General features: G+C 36.2%; 1 protein-coding gene across 1 annotated transcript; it reads right to left on the bottom strand.

Annotated features, from left to right (window-relative positions):
* Window positions 1-680: 680 nt before the first annotated feature.
* Window positions 681-19062, bottom strand: EXO1 (exonuclease 1). The gene is made up of 13 exons (XM_075707937.1): window positions 18902-19062; window positions 16560-16679; window positions 15521-15644; window positions 14593-14730; window positions 14162-14374; window positions 12199-12386; window positions 11217-11313; window positions 10376-10592; window positions 9108-9360; window positions 7409-7865; window positions 6744-6845; window positions 2435-2628; window positions 681-822 (listed from the first exon to the last, which is right to left on the bottom strand). Exons 1-13 carry the CDS (start codon window positions 19060-19062, stop codon window positions 681-683), a joined length of 2406 nt encoding a protein of 801 aa, XP_075564052.1.
* Between the last annotated feature and the right edge of the window lie 392 nt (window positions 19063-19454).

Raw genomic sequence — 19454 nt, 5'->3', positions numbered from 1 at the left:
GGATAAGACTACAAATGAGGAAAGAGCAGGTAAAACAGAGGAACACAGTGTGTTTCTTCAGAGATCATTCTATTAACATGAGAATTTGGGGACCGAGTATTTGTGATACTCCCTTCTGTAGTCCCCAAGTTATTCCCACCAATAACATCACTGTATCAAACAAAGCTAACTGTTGAGAGAGCAGAACTTACCTTATAGGGAAAAGAAATCATTATCAGAGTGCTGGAAGTCTAGTGAAGGCTGTTATGAACACTGAACAGCACTTTTACTCCTGTCTTGGAGCCAGATTAGGCTCAAGAGGAAAAAAAAAATGATCAACTATTAAAAATTAAGATACAAACTTGCTCTGCTGCTGTTGTGCAAAAGCAAAGCCATAAGCTGTTATAGAAACTTGGATTGCATGTGACCTACATAAAATGCCCAGGGGCAGTTGAAAAAGATTTAGACAAAAGTTTAGCATGGGACTTTGAATAAGAGAACACAGGCATCTGAAGGATTTTATTCCAGTCAGTACAGAACTGTACCTTTCAATTCACGCTTTTATAAGAAAGATGACAAATCACTAGTCAGACTAAAATACATGGTTGGTTTTCAAACCACCTTTTCTATAGTGATGAAATATCCAGAAGGTAAATTTTGACAATGATTAAAAATGCATCCTATCGTGCACAGCATACAGTTCATTGGAATATAGCTCTCTGAACATGTCCACGTTCCAGATGATTAAAGATTTCTTCTTCTGTTTCTGGGGTGAGCTGTATATTATCTTTGATTGGAGACAATGGATCTGACTTTTTACAAGAAGGAAGTTTTTCATACTCTCTGAAAAAAAAAAAAAAAAAACCAAAAAACCAAAGACAAAATGAAACCCAAGAATGTTATGATATTACATGTTTCTAACCACAGGCCTGTAAGAACATATGTGTTAAAACAAAGCAAGACCCCTCACCTAACTCTACCCACTCATCTATGAATAAGCCCAAAATAAAGTTTTGCGATGGAAAATTTTAATTTCAATTTCACTGTAACTGAACAATGTCACTGAAAGCAATTTCAACTGTTCCAGTTATCCTGTGACAGAAAGATAGCTATTAGCATTGTATCTGAAAGACTGTATGAACCCCATCCTACTCTGGGATGTACATGCTTCCTTAACATTTAAGTCTTCTGAATAACTGTAATTTAATACATATCCCATGAGTCTTGCCATTAGGACAGAACAGGTTAGGTGTCCCACATGATTTATTTGCCATCAAACAATATAATTGTTAAGACATAAGGCTAATTTAGAAACATTTTAAAATCTGAAAAAACAATAAACAGAATACTCAGAGCTAAGTCAGTCCTGGCAGTGAGAAAAACCTTTTTGTGAAATAAATTAAGAATTCCCTAGAAGCTAATAAATAACTACTTTATGTACATAGAAATAAGTAATATATACAAAAATATATAACCCCAGTATATACGCAGAAGTAACAGACCAACCAAAATTGGATGGATAAAATGTGGATGTTGGGAGCTGAGTCCTGCAACCATCAGCAGAGAAAAGGAATGGAGTGCCATCTAGGCTCACTCTGTTGTATCTGCCTGCATTCTGATAAATCAAAATATATGAATTTTCTCCCTGTGAACAACCCTGGTCAGACATTCCCAATTAGAGGTTAAGCAATACGTACACAAACACTTTCACTTCCTCTTTGAAACTGTCATTCTTAACCCACATCAAGAGGATAATAAAAAGTAAGATTTCTAAAAATGTTAATACTGCAAGTAACATTTTTTAAACAGAAGTCAGTTGTATGTTTGTAATAGCCTACCATAAGGCCCAAATTTACTAAAATATATTCATCTGACTTAACACATGCTCACCAGTCTCACATTTGCTGCTCAATGCAGAGAATACTTTTGTCCTACTCACATTTGGTTTCAGGTTAATGAGAATAATAACTTTATTTAAATATTTCGTCAATTCACCATCATCTTGAAAGCAGAACAGTTCTGACAACCAGTCATCTCAAAATGTGAGAGGCACATAAAGTTAAATAGAAATAACCTTGTATTCAATTAAGTTTGGCAACTTTTATGCAGCTTTTGCATTTAGACTAAGAAATGCCTTTTGGTATTTGATGTCAAACAATGGTAATAATTTTCATATAAATTATGTTAAACTAAATGCACTACTTCAATAAATGAATTTTAGCTGAGTTTTTCCTGGTTAGAAAGAAAAAAGTAATTAGAAGAGCATATTTACCACAAATCATACTTCATGATCATACCAAGCTTAGGAAATTAAAAATTGTATGTAGAAAATACCTATCAAGCTATTATCTTTATTGAATTGTGTGGAGGAGATGTGTAGAGTCTGCTTTGAAAAGTGTTTCTTTGGAAAAGAAAAAGTATACAGGGTGCTAAGTAAAGGGTTAAAGCAACTCACCTTTTAAACTGGAAGTTTTTCCGGAGTTCACTAATGGTGGCTTGCAGTCCCAGCTTATTTTCAGCATCACAGTGATTTCTCTTCTGCACAGGTGACAGTTTCCTGCTTAATCCACTTACTTTAGCAGGTATCAGTGGCTTGAGCTTTGTTACAATATGTGACCCTATACAACGGGATTTATGTAAACCAGGAACCTGCAAGATTTTAAAATTACAGCAAAAATGGTTAAAATGACAGCCTGTAAGCAACAGATATTATGCTGCAAAGCTTGTAATAAAAAAAAAAAATAAAGTGCTTTACATTGCATTGAGATAATGCAGTCTGAATTGCCACAACAAGGTATATTTAGACAGCTTCTATAATCTAAAAAGTGGCATCTCAAAACACATTAAACATAATGCAGCTGTAAGAACTGGCAAACCAGTTTCCATAGGTCTTTGTATTCTAAGAGGTTGCAAATACACATTTCTTTAGAATGCAGTTTTTAAAGTCTACTGAATATTTATTTTCTCATCTGTTTATGCGAGAGCACAACAAAAACTCTTCAATGTCAGCTTTCAGAATTTTAAGAGAAGCTACTCTCTGGTATCACTCTCTGTGATACCTATGACTGCATTTTTCACAAAATCTAAGCAGAGCACATATATCAGGATGATTACCCCAGGGATCATTAGACCTCTAGGTGGACCTTCTTATCCAGTTTCTGTACCTGGAACTCAAAACAGCTGTGCTTAGCCAGAATATCTCTCCCAAATGCAACCAGTCCTAGGTTTGAACCCATCAGTTAAAAGAAAAACACACAGCTTCATTATATAATTTATTCTAGCTATTCACCACCCCTATAATTAAAAAAGTGTGCCTCATTTTCAATTCACTTACCAATTTCCAAGCACTGAATCTGTTTTTTCATATTTACAAGTACATGAAACTCATTTTGACATGACCCAATTCCTATAATTATGACAGTCAGTGTGATTTTTACATTTCACATTCTCATCCTTAACCACAATCTCTTATATTCCTGTCATTTTTCTGGGGTCAATATCAGGCTAACTGGCTACTCAGACTGCTGCTATTACACTTTCTATTACTGATAGAACATTGCTGATCATTTTCGCCTTCTTGAACTTCATACACAAGAAGTAATGAGTTTATTTTAACAGCAGAAGAAACACACTAAAGTCCAATCTGCAGGATTTATTTTTAACTGCAGCAGCTTACCACATTTCGTAAATTGTTATACCTATTGCTATTTAATCACTCTTCCCATTTGCACTGTATATGCATAATCATACATGTAATACACTTTTAGACAAAGTTAAAACTTTCTTTGCCAAGTAAGTTCACAAGTGGCAAACAGCCACAAATGGCTTATTCATATTTTCCATCACTTTCTTCTTTTTTACATATGTATCATTTTCCCCAATTTTTCGGGAAGTAGTCATTTGGAAGCACTAGAACATTTTACTGTTTGAGTCATTCTGTCACTTCACTGTAGCATATGAACTACTCACAATTACCAGCTTCTAAGTGATCACGCACTTCTAGCCTGCTATTTTAGCTTTTGTCTGTTGTTATGAGGACCAAAACATAATTATCAAAATACAATACCTGCAAAAGACATGGTGACTGTCTACAGTTGTTAAGTTCTTATTTTACAGGTGGCTACATAGGATTAGTTTAGGACACCTAGGTTGTAAATAATGCTCGTATTTCCCATTTGGATAATGTTAAGAATAAAGCATTTTGTTCTAAATTAATCACCTTTTCTGTTTTGCTGGATCATCTTTAGAAGATGGCACAGCTCTGCTTACTTCAGGTGCTTCACTTAACTAATGCTCTTCCTCATCCAAGTATTTGCTATTGACCATATTGACCACCTAACTCTTTTTTCCTTAAAATAAAAGATGTTGGCAGCCTTTTCTTCAAAGAGAACTCATACCTCGGTTCTTTCCAAAATGACATTGCGTTTTGTCATACCCCTACCACACACACTTGTTATATAGTTTTTTATTGAAATGACATTGTTTCTACCTGAATAGACTAAGCAGATCTTGGAATCCCAAATAAAATTTGAAAAAAGTTTAAAATGTGGGCTAAAAATTGGAACACTAATACTAGGAATAATAAAAATAAAATCCTAAAACTTCCTGCTTTATAGTATTTTGTTGTGTATCTATCACTTCAGCCATTTTGCAACACATGTGAAGTTACCCATAATCACACATTTCTTTGTGGTACTGAATTACATCAGGGTTATAACTTAATTTAACTAACCCAAAAGTAGGTAAAGCTGCATATCGAACAACCACTAAGAAACTTAAAACCAGAGTAGATTGCTCTCTTCTCTTTTGTCAATATTTGCCTCTTTGCTGAGATCATAGCAATTATGGAAAACAATTAGCAGTAAAAAACACAACTGGAATACTATCACAGAAAAAAACCTACAAGGTCCTAGAGAGCTCACTATCTTATAGGCATCCATTAGAAAAAAGCTTCTATTAGTTTTGATATTAGAATTGACTAGCTAGGCACTTCACATTTTGCAATGGAACCATAAGAGTTGACAACTTCCCCAGATCACCTCCCCCAATTATTAAATTCCTCTACAGATCAGCTACATTATTCATCTTATCAAAATCAGAATAATTAATGTTTTAAGTGATTGACTGCTTCTTCCCTAAATCTGGAACTCATTATTCCTGTTGGTATCTTTTACTGTACTTAACACCAGCAAAGACTTCCCTTGTTTTACAGTTGCAGTAAGCAATCCCAATGTAACAGAGCCAAAAATGGTGCTCCTTATCTCTACCTCCCCCCTCCTGAATTCTGGCTATTTGTTCCAATGGTCTCCACTGGTGCTATGACTCACAGGAGCCTGAACGTCTGGGTGGGCCCACATTCCAATGCGATTGGCCTTTTGGTTGTTGTCAAGTTAGTTTTCAGCTAGGTCAAATTGAGTTGGACCAGAAAGCTAAGTATTATTACCAGCACATTAAGAAAGCAGAGGAAATGTATGGCCAAGGAAATAAGTGGGTGAAATCCTCCTAGTAGCTGCTTGCTTTAAACTAACCCTACAGTCCTCACAGATTTTCAGCAGATTCCTATTGTCTGAAGAGCTCCAAGCATCCTGAAAATTTGTTTATATATGATGCTTATATTACCTCAGTACTTCCATACTGTGTATTCCCCAATATTTAATATATTCATTCTCCCAATATACCTTTAAGGTGAGCAAAATGTTAAGCAAAGCTTGTTACATTCTTAAAAACAAAGTAATAAAATTCTGAATCCCAGGAATATTTCATTTCATTGCTCAGTCTTGCTGAGGAGAAGCGAGCAAAATGTTAATCTAATGAAAAAGCATCAATTTTTGTAATCGGTGTCCCAGAACAAAGATGTAAATTCCAGCTTAACACAGACGTTACTAACGATAACCACAAGATGTCACTATTACACAAAACACACACAATAGTCACATTTGGCAGAGAGAACCTTCTGATCTTTAGTCTTTCTATGAGAAAGAAGTTAGTAGGGGTGTACACGAAAGCATGAAAGCACCTTCCTTTGACTTACGAATCTTTTGGCCAATTCTAATGACAATGCCTAAAGAGTTAGAGCATTTTTAGCTGTTAAGGTCTTAGAAGTTTTGGAAACTAGACAAATGGGTAAAGCTCTTAGAAATGTCAAAGACAAGGGACATAAGTTTATTCTTAGACATCTAAGAAACCACACAGAAGTCAAATTATGGGTGCCTAACCAATAGCAAAAACAAAAAATGCAGGCTCTGAAGGAAAATTGACTGTCCTTCCATACTAATTTGTTAGTGTCTGGCAAGGCTTTTAATTAAAACTATTAAACAAGAAAGGGCGATTAAAACCTTCACAGATTTTGAAATTTAAACATGCTTTTTCTAGACAAAGAGGAAGGAGAATGCTAAACTAGCAGCTTTATCAAGACAAGCATTGAAATGAGGTTGTGTTTTCTGACTGTATCTGGATTACGAACACAACTGCAATTTGCATCATAAAACCTGTGTATTTAGCATGCCTGAGAATAATTAAGAAGTTTTTTTTATACTGAAGTGTTTAAAATGCCCGAAGAAGTTGCAACTGTGATATCAATTATGTGTGGCCTGGTTATAGTTCATCTCAGCTCTGATATAGCTGACCAAGAATACAGTTTTCTCTTGCCAACATGTGCATTGCTTAAGATTCTTTCATTAAGAGTTCTCGAATGAACTAGTAGAAAGCAAAAGCTGTTTTTCAGAGTTTAGTAGAGCTCATAGTAAAGTTAAAAGAATTCTTACCTTGGTCTTTATGATGGTATTTTTTCTGTCTGTTTGAAGAGCAGAAAATACTGGAGACCGAGGACATTGATCATCAGCCAGTTTTGAATTGGAGTCAGATTCCTTCATCAAGAGAAAATTAGTTTGGTTTTAAAATAGGTTGGGTTTTGTGGGGTTTTTTTCTCATTTTGTTTTTAATACCATGTCTATTTTTATATCTACACATATATACTTTATAGGGTATAATGTTTAGAGCAATTGTAAAACTTATACAAAACCTGGACTTATTTTCAGCAAGCAACACTATAGTGACACACATATGCTTTCTGAAGAGACTTCTTCAGGGACTAACAAAAGCAGAGAACAAGAGCTAGCCTACCAGTTTGGGGTTTTTTTTTTGTTGTTTTGGTTTGGTTTTTTTATTGACCCACTATAGTGATAGCAGTGGCAAGACTGAAGACAAACTAAAACCAGAGAACAGACTTGATTTAAGCTAGTAAGTCAATCCATTCTACACAACTATGTTAAGCCTTCAGAAGTTTTGTTAGCACAAGCTACATAATCTGCAGGGTATCATTTTGAAGAGAAGACTTTGCTGCCTAATTTCTTTTGTAATTTAAAGTGAAAGCAAATGCTGAAACAATGTCTAGTTTTCTTACTTCTGCATCTGAACTGTTGTTAGAAACTTGCAGTATTTCTGAAGACTCCAAACTGCATGCTGATGGCTCACAAGACCTTTGAGACTGTGATGATGGTTCCAGTTCTGTTAAGGGGGAGGATTCTTCCTCCAGTTCGCCACACGCTGCCCCATTCTCTGTTTGTACCCCATTAATCTGATCTTCCTGGGATGTCACACAGTTACTTCTCTGTTGGTAAAATTGCTGTGAAAACACAGTATGAGATGGACCAGGATTTCCTGAATTATTTACAAGGCTGCTAAACCACCGGAAGCAGTTTTTCTGCATTTCTCCAGGAGGTGTAAAGATAGTTCTTATTGATTTTTCAGTTTCTGAAAACTGAGAAACATCTTCTGTTACATGTTTTACTTCCTGTTTCTGGCAATCCCGCTCAGCATCTTGAGTTAGATCACTGTCATCCTTCTTTGCTCTACTGTCAAACATAATTGCATCATTGCAGAAAAACCTAAAAAAGTAAAAAGAAATGGTGAAGGCAAGGGAGAAGAAAGTTACTGCAAATGAGTGTATCATCTCCAAAATCCAATAGTTGTCTCTATCCATCAATTTTATTTTTGAAGTACACTTGCAGACACTAATTATTTTGACAATGGGCAAAGTCTCAGTCCCTCAGGGAGGCATTTAACAGATAACAGCAAAAAAAAGAAAAAAGCATCTGTAAACATATCATTCATTGACTGAAATACTAATAATGTTCTTCATCCGATAGAGAGAAACACCTAGAAATCCTATAAAATTTAAGAATACATTCATTAATTATCATAAAGCTAAACAGCAGTGAAACACTTCAGCACCTCCTATCAAGGACACTAGAACCTATCTAGTTCTTTTCCATGCTATAGCAGCAGCTGCTAAAAGTACAAGTCAGAGCTTTTTAAGAAACTGAACATTGCTTTAGAGAAGAACCTACGATCACTGACAACTTAATTTTTGATGCAACACAACAAAACTTCCAGCTCAGGAAGGTGTGTGTTAAAGCTAAAGGACATCAGTATTAAGACTGTTCTGCAACATTACACTGCTCAAAAATATTCAAATTATTTAAGATAAAAATTGCACAATAAGAGACATAATTGTGATATTGCTGTGTAAAACCAATTCAAATAGCTGTGGCCAAATGTGACCAAAAAACCCATAACACACGACCAATTAAAAAAACCTAACAAAACTAAAGTCCCTCTTCTCAAAGTGCCGGTGCAGAGATCAGGAGCATCAACCAAATAGGATGGGATAAGAATTGGTATTTGTCATACAGTATGATCAGGTTTGGCTTTACTGAAACAAACAAAAAACCCTGTCAACATAATTCAATATATTCACTAACTGCTTACGTATTTGGCACAAAGCAGCTACTTTTTTTTTTTTTTGGCGATATGTCATATGACCTTTACCTGGAAAAGAAATATGGCTAATTAATCTTGATACCCAGAGACTACACTGTATTCAACAGTCTCACAGTCTTTATTTCTGCAGTAAAAAATTGTCATTATTTATCTATCTGTCTCACACACAGACAACATGCCTAGCAAAAAGGGTTCTCCATCTCAGCTCAGGACTACAGGTGCCTTAATACAGTTGCATAAAAAAGTCTGAGGTAGCATTTTTCTCATTTTCAATATTCAGGTTATTGCAGCAACCAGGACAGCAATTAGTATTTTGCTACTTATTAAAACATGTGAGGTAAGCATACCTGCTTCTTGTTCCTGGAACAATTACGGCATCCTTCTCTTCGTTTTTCCTTTGTAGAAAGGAAGCAAATTTATTTCTAACTCTGGGCAGGGAGTTAGAGCTTTCTTGAGTGACAGAATTCCCTGAAGAATCAAGGCTTTGTATTGCTGAGACACTCTTTTGTACTTGACCATCATGATCACTTTCCTTGACTTTTTTTGCTTTGGAAAATGAATATTGGTTCAACAGATCTCCATCTGAGATGTCTTCTAAATCTAAAGACAATTTAAGCATGACTGTAGAAGCATGTTCTAGAATTAATCAGTTATGAGAGAACTAAGCATTACATATTTACTCTCACAGGCTTAAAAATATTAGCAAGGTCTGGTAGGAACATTCTTGACATTGCATTTCAGAAGCCTTTAACACAGTTGTTTTCTAGTACATGGCCTTAAAAGTAACTTTTTATGAAAAGGTAGATGGAATGAAGGCAGAACAGCTGAAATGAAACATAATGTTTGTTTGGTTTTTTCATTTGCTTGCTTTTTTTAAACACTTTGAAAGCAAAACTAAATTTGACTTAAAGGCAGGTTGCTAAACTAACCACAAATTTTGATATACCAGGGAGTAGGAAGACAGCGGGAGTAACAAAGGCAAAAACGGAGGCCTAGTAGCATAATCAGAAAGCAAAGGAAGCAGAGGAAGAGAAAATACTTAACAGATAAAGCACAATAGGAACAAAGAAGTGCCCCTTCTATTACAAGCTCACAGTTTATTTCAGCACATATAACTTTGGTGGTGTAGAAGAAAATATAGCACAGATTTACTGGAGAAAGTTGGACTAAAGAATACCTATACAGGGGATAGGGGCAGTATGGTGTTAGAAGAGTACAGAAAACATTCTTTAAATTTTTTGTCTGGCCAAATATCAACTCTAGGGAAAACAGGCTATCTTCATTTCTTCACAAGGAATTATAAGATAGAAATTAAAACAAAAAAATATCTAAAAATAGAGCAGATGGTACTAAACATGGCAACTTAAAATTGAAAACAACAAAGTTTCATAGCAAATTTAAAGTTAAAATCAAGTACTGCTGAAAGTTTGCTGCCACCCTTAATCATTACGCAGGCTTTAATATTATGGCTCGTTAGTCTTGCAGCTTGTTGAAAACAGAATACAGACAATAAAAGGTAGAGCTAGGCCTCTCAAATCTCATGCCATCAAGCCCAAGATAAAATCCTTTCTTTCCCCACAGCCTTCTATGGTTATTTATTTTAATAAAAACATACCACTTCTTGGCCTTTTTGCCAAGAGCTCTTTGCCTGGAAATTTTAGTCCTTTAACATTAATTATCTTCTCCATGCCTTTGGTTGTTGGTTTCTCTAGTAAATGCGTTTTATGAGGAACAGTATCTGCATTAGGGCCAAGCTTGTAGTCTCTGCTCCAAATGCTATTTACACGATTAGCATATCTGTCATTCCAGCCACAACTTCGCTGCTGCACAGGCTACAGAAAAAAAATTAGAAAACAAGACATAGGTTTATAATTTTGCCTTCTACATATGATTTCATGATTTAGCATATAAGGACATTTTGACATTTGCAGAACTAGTGACATACTCTACACAAACATTTTCTTTTTTGTTCCCATATTTCTCATGCTTTTTGTACAAATTCTTTTTCTTTTATGCTGCCATGACTTCTTCATTTCAAAATGGCACAAGTGACTAACTGCTCATCTCAGACAAAACCAGAAGTTTAAATTTTATTTCTATTCAGAAAATGTAATTTGGGAAAATACTTTCCTCAGAGTTATATACTTGGAAGAAATACAAATCTCTTTGAGAATTTTCTTTTTAAATCAGTTACTTCTGTCAATAGTATTAAAGACTTATCAAAAAAGTCTGAAAGTAAAACAAACATCAAAGTCAAATAGCATGAAAAGTATGATTTTTTTTTTTTTAACCTGTACAAAGAATGAGAAATACATGTGTGGGAGCACACAGTTTCTTTAATAGCAGAATAGTTTTCACTGCTAAGTCAGTTGCGGATAACATTCAATCATATTTTTGCATGAATGTTTACACCCACATCAAAATCTTAATATATAACTTCAGAACAAAGATGTTACCTGTGCAGTGTCAGGGTTATAGTTATCAATTTGTTCCATTGTGTCGATATCAACGTTGCCAATAGCGATTTGAAAAGCAGTACCATCACCAAAATGTCTGTTCCCATCATATTAAAGGAAAATATCCGAATATTACATTAAAATTTCAAGAACCATAGCATGAAAGTTAGACTAGCTGTTTCCCATTTTTGTGGTAAAAAGCATTGCTAGAATATTAACCAAAAGCATTAATAATTGTACTCATGGCTCAATCTGATACAACTGCAATTATAATAGATCTGTAGTGCTTGGCAAATCAAGAAAGTCAAAAGGAAAACCTTCAGTCATCAGCAGGAAAGTGACTACTTTTCTCCTTCCTAATTTCTGGAAATGCCAGAGATCAGGTGGCTTGAAGAACATAGAAAGCTAGTAACTACTTCAGCAGTCCCCTTTCTCTCTCTTCATTTTCCTAATCTTCCATGCTGAAATTTATGCTGCACAAATGTGGCAAAATGCTACTTGTTCTACAGGAAGAGATTCCTGGTAAAAAAGGAAATGCTTAGATTAGGGAATGAGTTGAACATGGATTGCCAGAATTAAACTGGCAGAGATTATAACACATGTAACACAGGCAGAAATTAAAGACAGTTGTAAAGCGACTCAAACAGTTTAAATATAACCTGTATTTAGTAAGTTGTTTTCTAAAAAGAAAAAAACAACCTTAAATAACTTCTGCCTAAAACGATATGTCAACAATAGGTCACTCAGTTACCTCCTTTCATGGTTGGACTGGATGATCTTAAAGCTCTTTTCCAACCTAAACAATTCTACGATTCTATGATTCCTGCAAAAATACTTTCTAAGATTGCAGAAAAGCCAAGCTTTAGTCAACAGCAGAGATGCAATGACAAATGTAAATACCCCATGGATGCAATGGAAAGTACAAGACACCATGTCTGCTCACCCTTATTTCCCCGTTCTGCTGTTTCAACACAAAGGATACCGTCCTGCATAACTTAGTGTTTCTGGATCAATATCATCCCCATATGCATTCAGAGGAACTAATTTTCTGTTGATAGGATCAAAAACTAACTGATAAAGGAATGTATTATTGGCTCGTGTAAAACCCTGTATATATTCTTCTGGTACTGTTATATTCATCTTCAAATACTGCCCCATTTTCTTAATAACCTGTCAAAAAAAAAATTCTGCTTAACTGTTTCATTTGAACAGGTTACGCAAAAGGTTAAATACATTTAAATTAAGTATCTTTGCTTGTAATTAAATGTAGAATGTGTGTCCTGTTACAACAAGCAGATTCAACTTAAACAGAGGAAGGAAAAAAGAAGTTTTGCATGTCATTTTCCCACTCTCAAGTTGTTTACAATCCCATAAATAACACACTTCAACTCTTTGTAAGTACTTCTTGTCCAATAAATAAATACAAAATCTGAATAGAAATACATAGCATCTCCTTAAAGTGTATTTGTTAAAACTAATGCATAAATTTTATCATTCATATTATCAGAACACACGAGCAATACATGGGTGTTTTTTTAGGATAGAAAAAAAAGCAGAACTAATCAGATTTCTCCCCCTGCCCATTACTCATCACAAAAGATGACATATTGATCTGGTAGCTCCTCCTATACATTGTTACTGCACCACTCTAAAAGAAGTTCCTAATAATTCATTGACTTCTACATTTTCCAGTTTCGCAGAAGTCAGATTATGTTCTTTTGAAGATCAAGTTTATCATACTGCTAGAGGCAAGAGTTTCTCCTCCTCTCCAAATAAAACATCAGCTGTGTTTTGGCCATGCATCCTAAATACAGGCAAATTTACTCAGTAAGAAGTAAGAGTTTGAACAGGCACTGTTGGACTGCTTCATATCTTTTGACTCATTCATGACTTTCCAATGTTGTTAGTAATTTGTCATCACTGTTATTTTCCAAGTGAAAAGTTTTTCAAATTATTAAATCCTGACATTTTACTCCAAAAGAGATACATTAAAGGAAATTATGATTTGTTTGGGAAGAGTTCAGAGTTCCCTTTCTACTTCCACAAAAGCCAACCAAACCAGTTGCTTTGATGCCCGCTTCACGCAGTAAAAACAATTCAAAACTAAAAATCATAGTTCTTTGTGTACAGCCTGCGAGAGGAAAAAAAACCACTAAAGCATACAAGTAACTTAAGAAAGAAGATAATACAGTAAGTTAGACTGCATATTTAAATGCTTTTCTGGATTAGATTTACCTACCTCCAAGACAGCCACATAAACTACTTTTCTTATTAGCTCTTAAAAACCTCTCTTCTCCCTTACTATTTACACAGAAGTCATTCCCACTCTCTTAGCCTCTGTATTTCCTAATACTAGATTCGCTTTCATTTCATACATTCAATAAGGAAAAAAAAACCCCAACAAAAAACCCCCAAAAACCCAATATATCTTATTTTTTGTTTTTTACCATACCAAACTTTTCTTTCATAATGTTTTTAAAATATAAATGTCTGTATCCATATGTATGTAATTAAAGGCAAAAAGGGAACCAAATAATATTCCCAATCCCTGCCCCTCCCCCAAATAGATGAAAGTGTACTTACGCACAGAGTTCAATTAGCAGTTCTAATCACTAACGTGCAAAACCAGAAGCAAAAACAGTAACGAGGGGGAAAAAAAAAATCCAGGGCCTTACAAAAAATTAAGTCTCTCCTCAAAATGCCCTTCAAGGATTAGAACAATTCTTTATTTAAATTTACTTTGGTGTATTTAATTAAATATATAATAGCTTCCACACTTAAGTTTAGCTCAGCATCTTTCTAAAGCACAGGTAAAAAATACTTCTTTTCGCATTCTCCCCAAAATGGAGTTAGTCAAGAACCCCTCATATTCTCAATTCAGTGTTAATTTCATAAATACTGATATATGCTCCCCAAAAGCCAACACAAAGCAAAACCAAGTTTACCTTTATAATATCTGGATTGTTGGCTAATTTTAGTAACTTGCATGCTTTAGCTAACCCAATTCCATGAATTGACGAGAGGTAGTCACAACCAGAAAGAATACACATGTAGCGGAATTTCTCTTCTGTAAATACATTTCCAAGCTGCTTGCAGTTTCCTAGTCGAGCTTGATCTATCTCTAGTCCATTTCCAAACTTGTCAATTTTCAAAAACACCTGGAAATTAAGAGGAAGTGAAAACAATAATTTTCACCCACATACACTATTTTGTTGCACTTGGTGGAAAAAACAGAGGCTGGAAGCTATTCTCATCTCTTTTGTTTCCCCCATTTACCGTAGAAGACTAAATCCATACATCAAACATCTGGCAACTTCAAACTCTGCTTTTAAGGTATCAGCGAGAGGTAAAAGGCTATTAGTATTTTCTTCCATACCTTTTTACATCCAAAAGCTAAAAGATCAGAGTCTTCTGTAATTATAGCTTGAACCATGCCAGTCTTATTAAGATAAGCCAACTGAGCATCAGCTTCATAAGGAGCAACAATACAATCAACTCCCCGAGCTCGTGCAGCCTGTACGTAAACAAGAAGCATACAAGTATTTTGCATCAAGTTTCAGAAATTACCTTGACATCTGAAAGCCTAAGAACCTCTACCTTAAGAAACTGCAACTGTGATCTTTTTAATCAACGACCCATCCCCCCCACTAGAGCCCGATATTTCATATTCAAGGTCCCAGTTTCAAGCAGTTTAGACATCTATATAGACTAGTTTACAAAAACAACCTTTCCTGTGTTGACCTGTAACACTATGCTCACTGCATCTGACCACAGGTGCTACCTTCAAACTCATGCAAGTTGTGTTCTGGAGAAAGGAAAACAGCACTAGAACAAATGTAATACTATTTTGATAAAGATCCTATGACTGCAGTGGAAGGATGGCAAAAAGGTACTACAGAGGTTTTTAAGCAGCCTAATTTTCTTCTGCAGCCTATTCTCAGGAACTAGCCAAAGGGGGGAAAAAAAAAAAATTTAAAAAATTGTGTTTAGTTTTTGTGTTGCAAAAGTAAAACTGTTTGTGTTATCAAAGTGAGTTCATAGCAGTAAGAAGAGATGTATTTCAATTGACACATCATCGTTATTTATACAGCTGGGCATAATAAACTTAAGTGAAGCTAAAGTTTCTCAACAGTGTCTAACATAATCCAATGAATGCAGGATAACTGGAAGCTAAGAAGCAGGGAATATTTTTCTTGCCTATATAGAAGAGATAGTGATGTAGCTATACAAAAGCAAAGTTAGACATGCTACCTACTACGTAGATTTTTTTAAAACTGTCAGTATGAACAGCATTGACAACTTACTTTAATAACTTCATGAGCCATAACATGGGTAACATTTACACTGCGCCCAAAACATTCCCTAGCTTCTGACAGTCTCCCTTCCTGCAACAATTGCTTCCCCTTCAGAAGACTGGCTTGACGTTTCCTGAAAGATAAACAAAAATATTCACCAATCTTAGATTATTTTTCACTTAAAAGAACAAGCACCAGAAGAACTGTCTAAGAGAGACAGCTAAGAAAACATGAAAAAGAATTGTTCTGCAGATGAACACTTCCCAAAACTGTTCTACTGCATAATTTTTTAAAACATACAAATAATTAAGTCATTGCATTGACAAGGACGATTAGATTGGTATGTTGAAATTTATAACGTTTTCTCAGAAAACAGCAACAACTCAGGAACTGAAATCAATAGTGTAAAAGAAGAGATGCACCTACTCTCAGGTTGCAGTAAAATAGATTCAATGGAATTGGGGAGTATCTAACATTAGATATTTATTGGTTTAGAGGACAGAAGGCATCATTTACTTCATTTCAAATATCAGAAATTATTCACTCCACGCTGAAGGAAGCATATGTCCCATGAGAATTTATAAATAAAAACCACTAGTGAAAAATTCTCACCGCTTCAGTGAGAAGTCCCATTATATAGGGACCTGAATCCAAACTTGAAACAAGTTTATCTGATTATTTGTAGAGAAAAATGAGGAAGGTGGTGCTATTTTTAAATAAAATTATATTGGGAAGAAATATTTTTGTCCGGAGATCACGAGGGCGGGTAAACCAAAGCCTTTCATACATTACAGGAACTAATGCTCAGGGGTTTACTTCCTTCCTCTATAAAAGTGCTTTCATTTATGAAGTGCATTTCTATTTTTGGAATAAAACCTCTAAGAAGAGGTTTGTATGATTTTAAAATGTAAATTAAATGAAATAACACTATATTGCAGGAAAGTTTACCAGAGATTACTACCTAGCTGAAGTTTGAGGTTTTTCAACTTTGAAAATGTAGTGCTAAACATACTGCTTTGCTTGCAAATGAATACAGTGCAGTACTTACTCTCGCCGGGCCTTTTCCACTTCCTTCTTAGAAGGTAGGGTGCATCCATCGAATACCAAAATTGGTTTAATCCCAAATGAGAGAAGCATATCAACAAGTTTCATACAGAAAGCTACATAACTGTATCAACAATAAAGTAAGAAAAGAAAGATAAAGTTTTTTTGTTAAGCACAAGTCTATTGTATGTTTTCTGTTTGCAGGAAAGGAGAACTCTAAGTTTAGGACTAAATATTGTTCAAGGATCTTAATGGGCCATATATTTCCCTAGCATCACAAGAAGAGTAAGAACACGTGAATGCTGGGGTTTTTCGTTTTTTTTTCCCCGCAAGACAAATGCTTCAGCTCCCAACTCAGCACTGGACTGACTGCTCCCTACTCCTACACAAAATGAAATAAGAACACAAGTACAATTCATTTCGGTTTTGCTACATTAGGATTCAACACTGCCAAAAACTTTACAAGTTAAAACATAGATCATCTTTTTAATTTCAGCAACTAATTTCATAATGGCCAGGGAAACAGGAGGCAGACAAACACAGTACATTATCTTTCCCGAAAGCCCTGTGAAGAGCAGACTAAACACACTTTTGTAGAGTTGGAGGAGTGATGGGGTATTAAACCTCTCCTTGTGGAACTACCCACTCTTCTCTCCAGATGGTGGATACATGCTATGGACAGCCATGCAAACATATCTTCCCATACTAAAAATACAGGCACAGTACTGAAAATATTCCAAAAGACAGGAGATTTCCCCAAACTGTACTAACAGTGAAGATGGTGTATGGACCAGGAGGCAATCCTCCACTACCTTCCAAGCCTGTCCCTTAATAAAATATTGTAAGGAATTCCAGACTTTATGTATTCCCTCAGACCTCTGATCTCCTTACCTGTTATTTCTACAGGTCTGTATGAGATCATTTCACAGCAGCAGTACAGAACTAAAAATCTAGTAGCTGCTGTAAACACTAAGTGCATTACAAAGATGCTCAATGCAACAACAACAACAAAAAAAAACCCACCCACAAGGGTTTTTTTTACCTTTTTCTTTTAAGGACACAGTTTAAAACAGCAAGAGCAACCTTTCCAACAGGGGGCAGGGAGGGGAGGGAGAATGGGACTTAGGAGCACTTGGAGTCTAAGGATATGAGCACTGAAGAAACTGGATTTAGAGCTACAAAACATAAACCAAAAAATAACGATGATTTTTGAAAGATGGGAGCAAATAGGACTGTCGCTATATAAAACCTCAATTCAGATGAATTTTAAAGTGTGAAAGGACTCTCTACACTGCAGTTAAAGTGTCAGTCTAAGATCAGTGATCATATGTGCATGGAAACACGATTTGGCCATATAACATTCATGTAGTTAAATTCAGCCATTCCAAAGTTTCCTATGACTTTCTCCTGTCAGTCAATTTTTTTCTCAATTGAAGTGTATCCTATTCTCAGGACTCTGAGGGTTCTCCACCACCTTCAAAGGCAGATAGCAGGGTTGGGTAAAACTCTACAGTTCTTCATATCAACAGCAGCAGGAGTTAAACATTTGAACCAATTTGCAAACCATCAACTCTTTCTTGCCTCCAATCAAACATTTAATCAAAATTTCATAAGTGAAGTTTGATCTAGACTAATCAGTGTAGCTTTATTTCTGAAAGGATGAAGATCAGTCTTCATTTAAAACTATATTCAGTCTCAAACGAGTTCAACCCAGTTTTCCAGAGGTGGGCAAGAACTTATGCAAATCTCATCTAAGCGCCAAAGCTGAACTTGAAATCCGACCACAATTTCTGTTCGTTTCCTTCCTTAGAAATAGAACTGTGTAAGTGAAAAACCCACATTACGCTAGAAAAGCTACTCTATGTTAAGCCAAAAAACTTACATCTTATTCATAGCGCACCACATCTATCATAATTCCTCAGTATTATTACAAGTTTTGTCACATCAGTATTTACAAACTATCACTTCATACAAATAAGGTTCCTGAAAAGAATACTAAATTTGAAGCGTATGAATTGCATCTACAGAATCTCACCAGAGAGATTAGATTATAATTGAGAGCGAGACATGCTGGGAAAAAAAACTAACTCACCTAACCGTTGGTGTTTTAATAGAAAATATTTTAGAGTTCCCCCCATATATGCATCAATATTTATTTTGCACAGTTGGAAAGCTATTTACTTATAGCAAACATTTCCATTTCCAAAAAGTACAACCGGGACTGAGAATTCAGAAGCAACAGTAAGAAATGAAACTGCTTTAACTTAGTTTTTAGCTCGAGAAATGTCGAGCTAACAAAACTTTAATTTGTAAGAGGGCCGAGACCGAAACATAACCAAGACTTACAGATCCGTGGGCTCCCCTCGGGCCAGCTTTTCAGCACAAGCATAAGCGCCTTTGTGCAGCCAGCAGTAGGTGTCCACAGCTACCGTCTGCCCTTTGTATTTCTTCACGTGGGTCGGTTCGGCAGCCTCCTTGATAAACTGGAGAAGGCCCTGAATCCCCATGATGTTGCTTAAACTGCAGTCGGGAAAACGAACAGCGTGAGCACAAGGTTGAGTCTCGATCTTTGCAAAAGGGACGGTCACATCAGGTCGCAGACGGGGTGCCGGCTGAACCAGAGACACGAGAAGCTCCTGCGAGTGCCACCGTGCACCCTGCGCGGCCGAAGCTCCTTTCCGCCGTCCGAAGAAATGAAAAACCTCTAAGCCAGTGGCGCCTGCGGCCGGCGGGGAGGGGGCTCCCCGCCGCTGGCGAGCCCGCAGGCAGCTGGGGTGCAGCAGGCCCGGCGCACGCTCCCCGGCAGACGGCGGGGTCGGGAGGGGGCACCGGGAGCGCCAGGCGCGGCCCCCTCCCCTCGCCTCGCCTCGGTCAGGGGCCTCGGCGGCGCCCCCCGCCC

This window comes from Pelecanus crispus, chromosome 3, assembly GCF_030463565.1.
Source record: "Pelecanus crispus isolate bPelCri1 chromosome 3, bPelCri1.pri, whole genome shotgun sequence".
NCBI classification, from domain to species: Eukaryota; Metazoa; Chordata; class Aves; order Pelecaniformes; family Pelecanidae; genus Pelecanus; species Pelecanus crispus.
The sequence above is the reverse complement of the archived record's forward strand: the minus strand, read 5'-3'. Positions and strand labels throughout refer to the sequence as shown.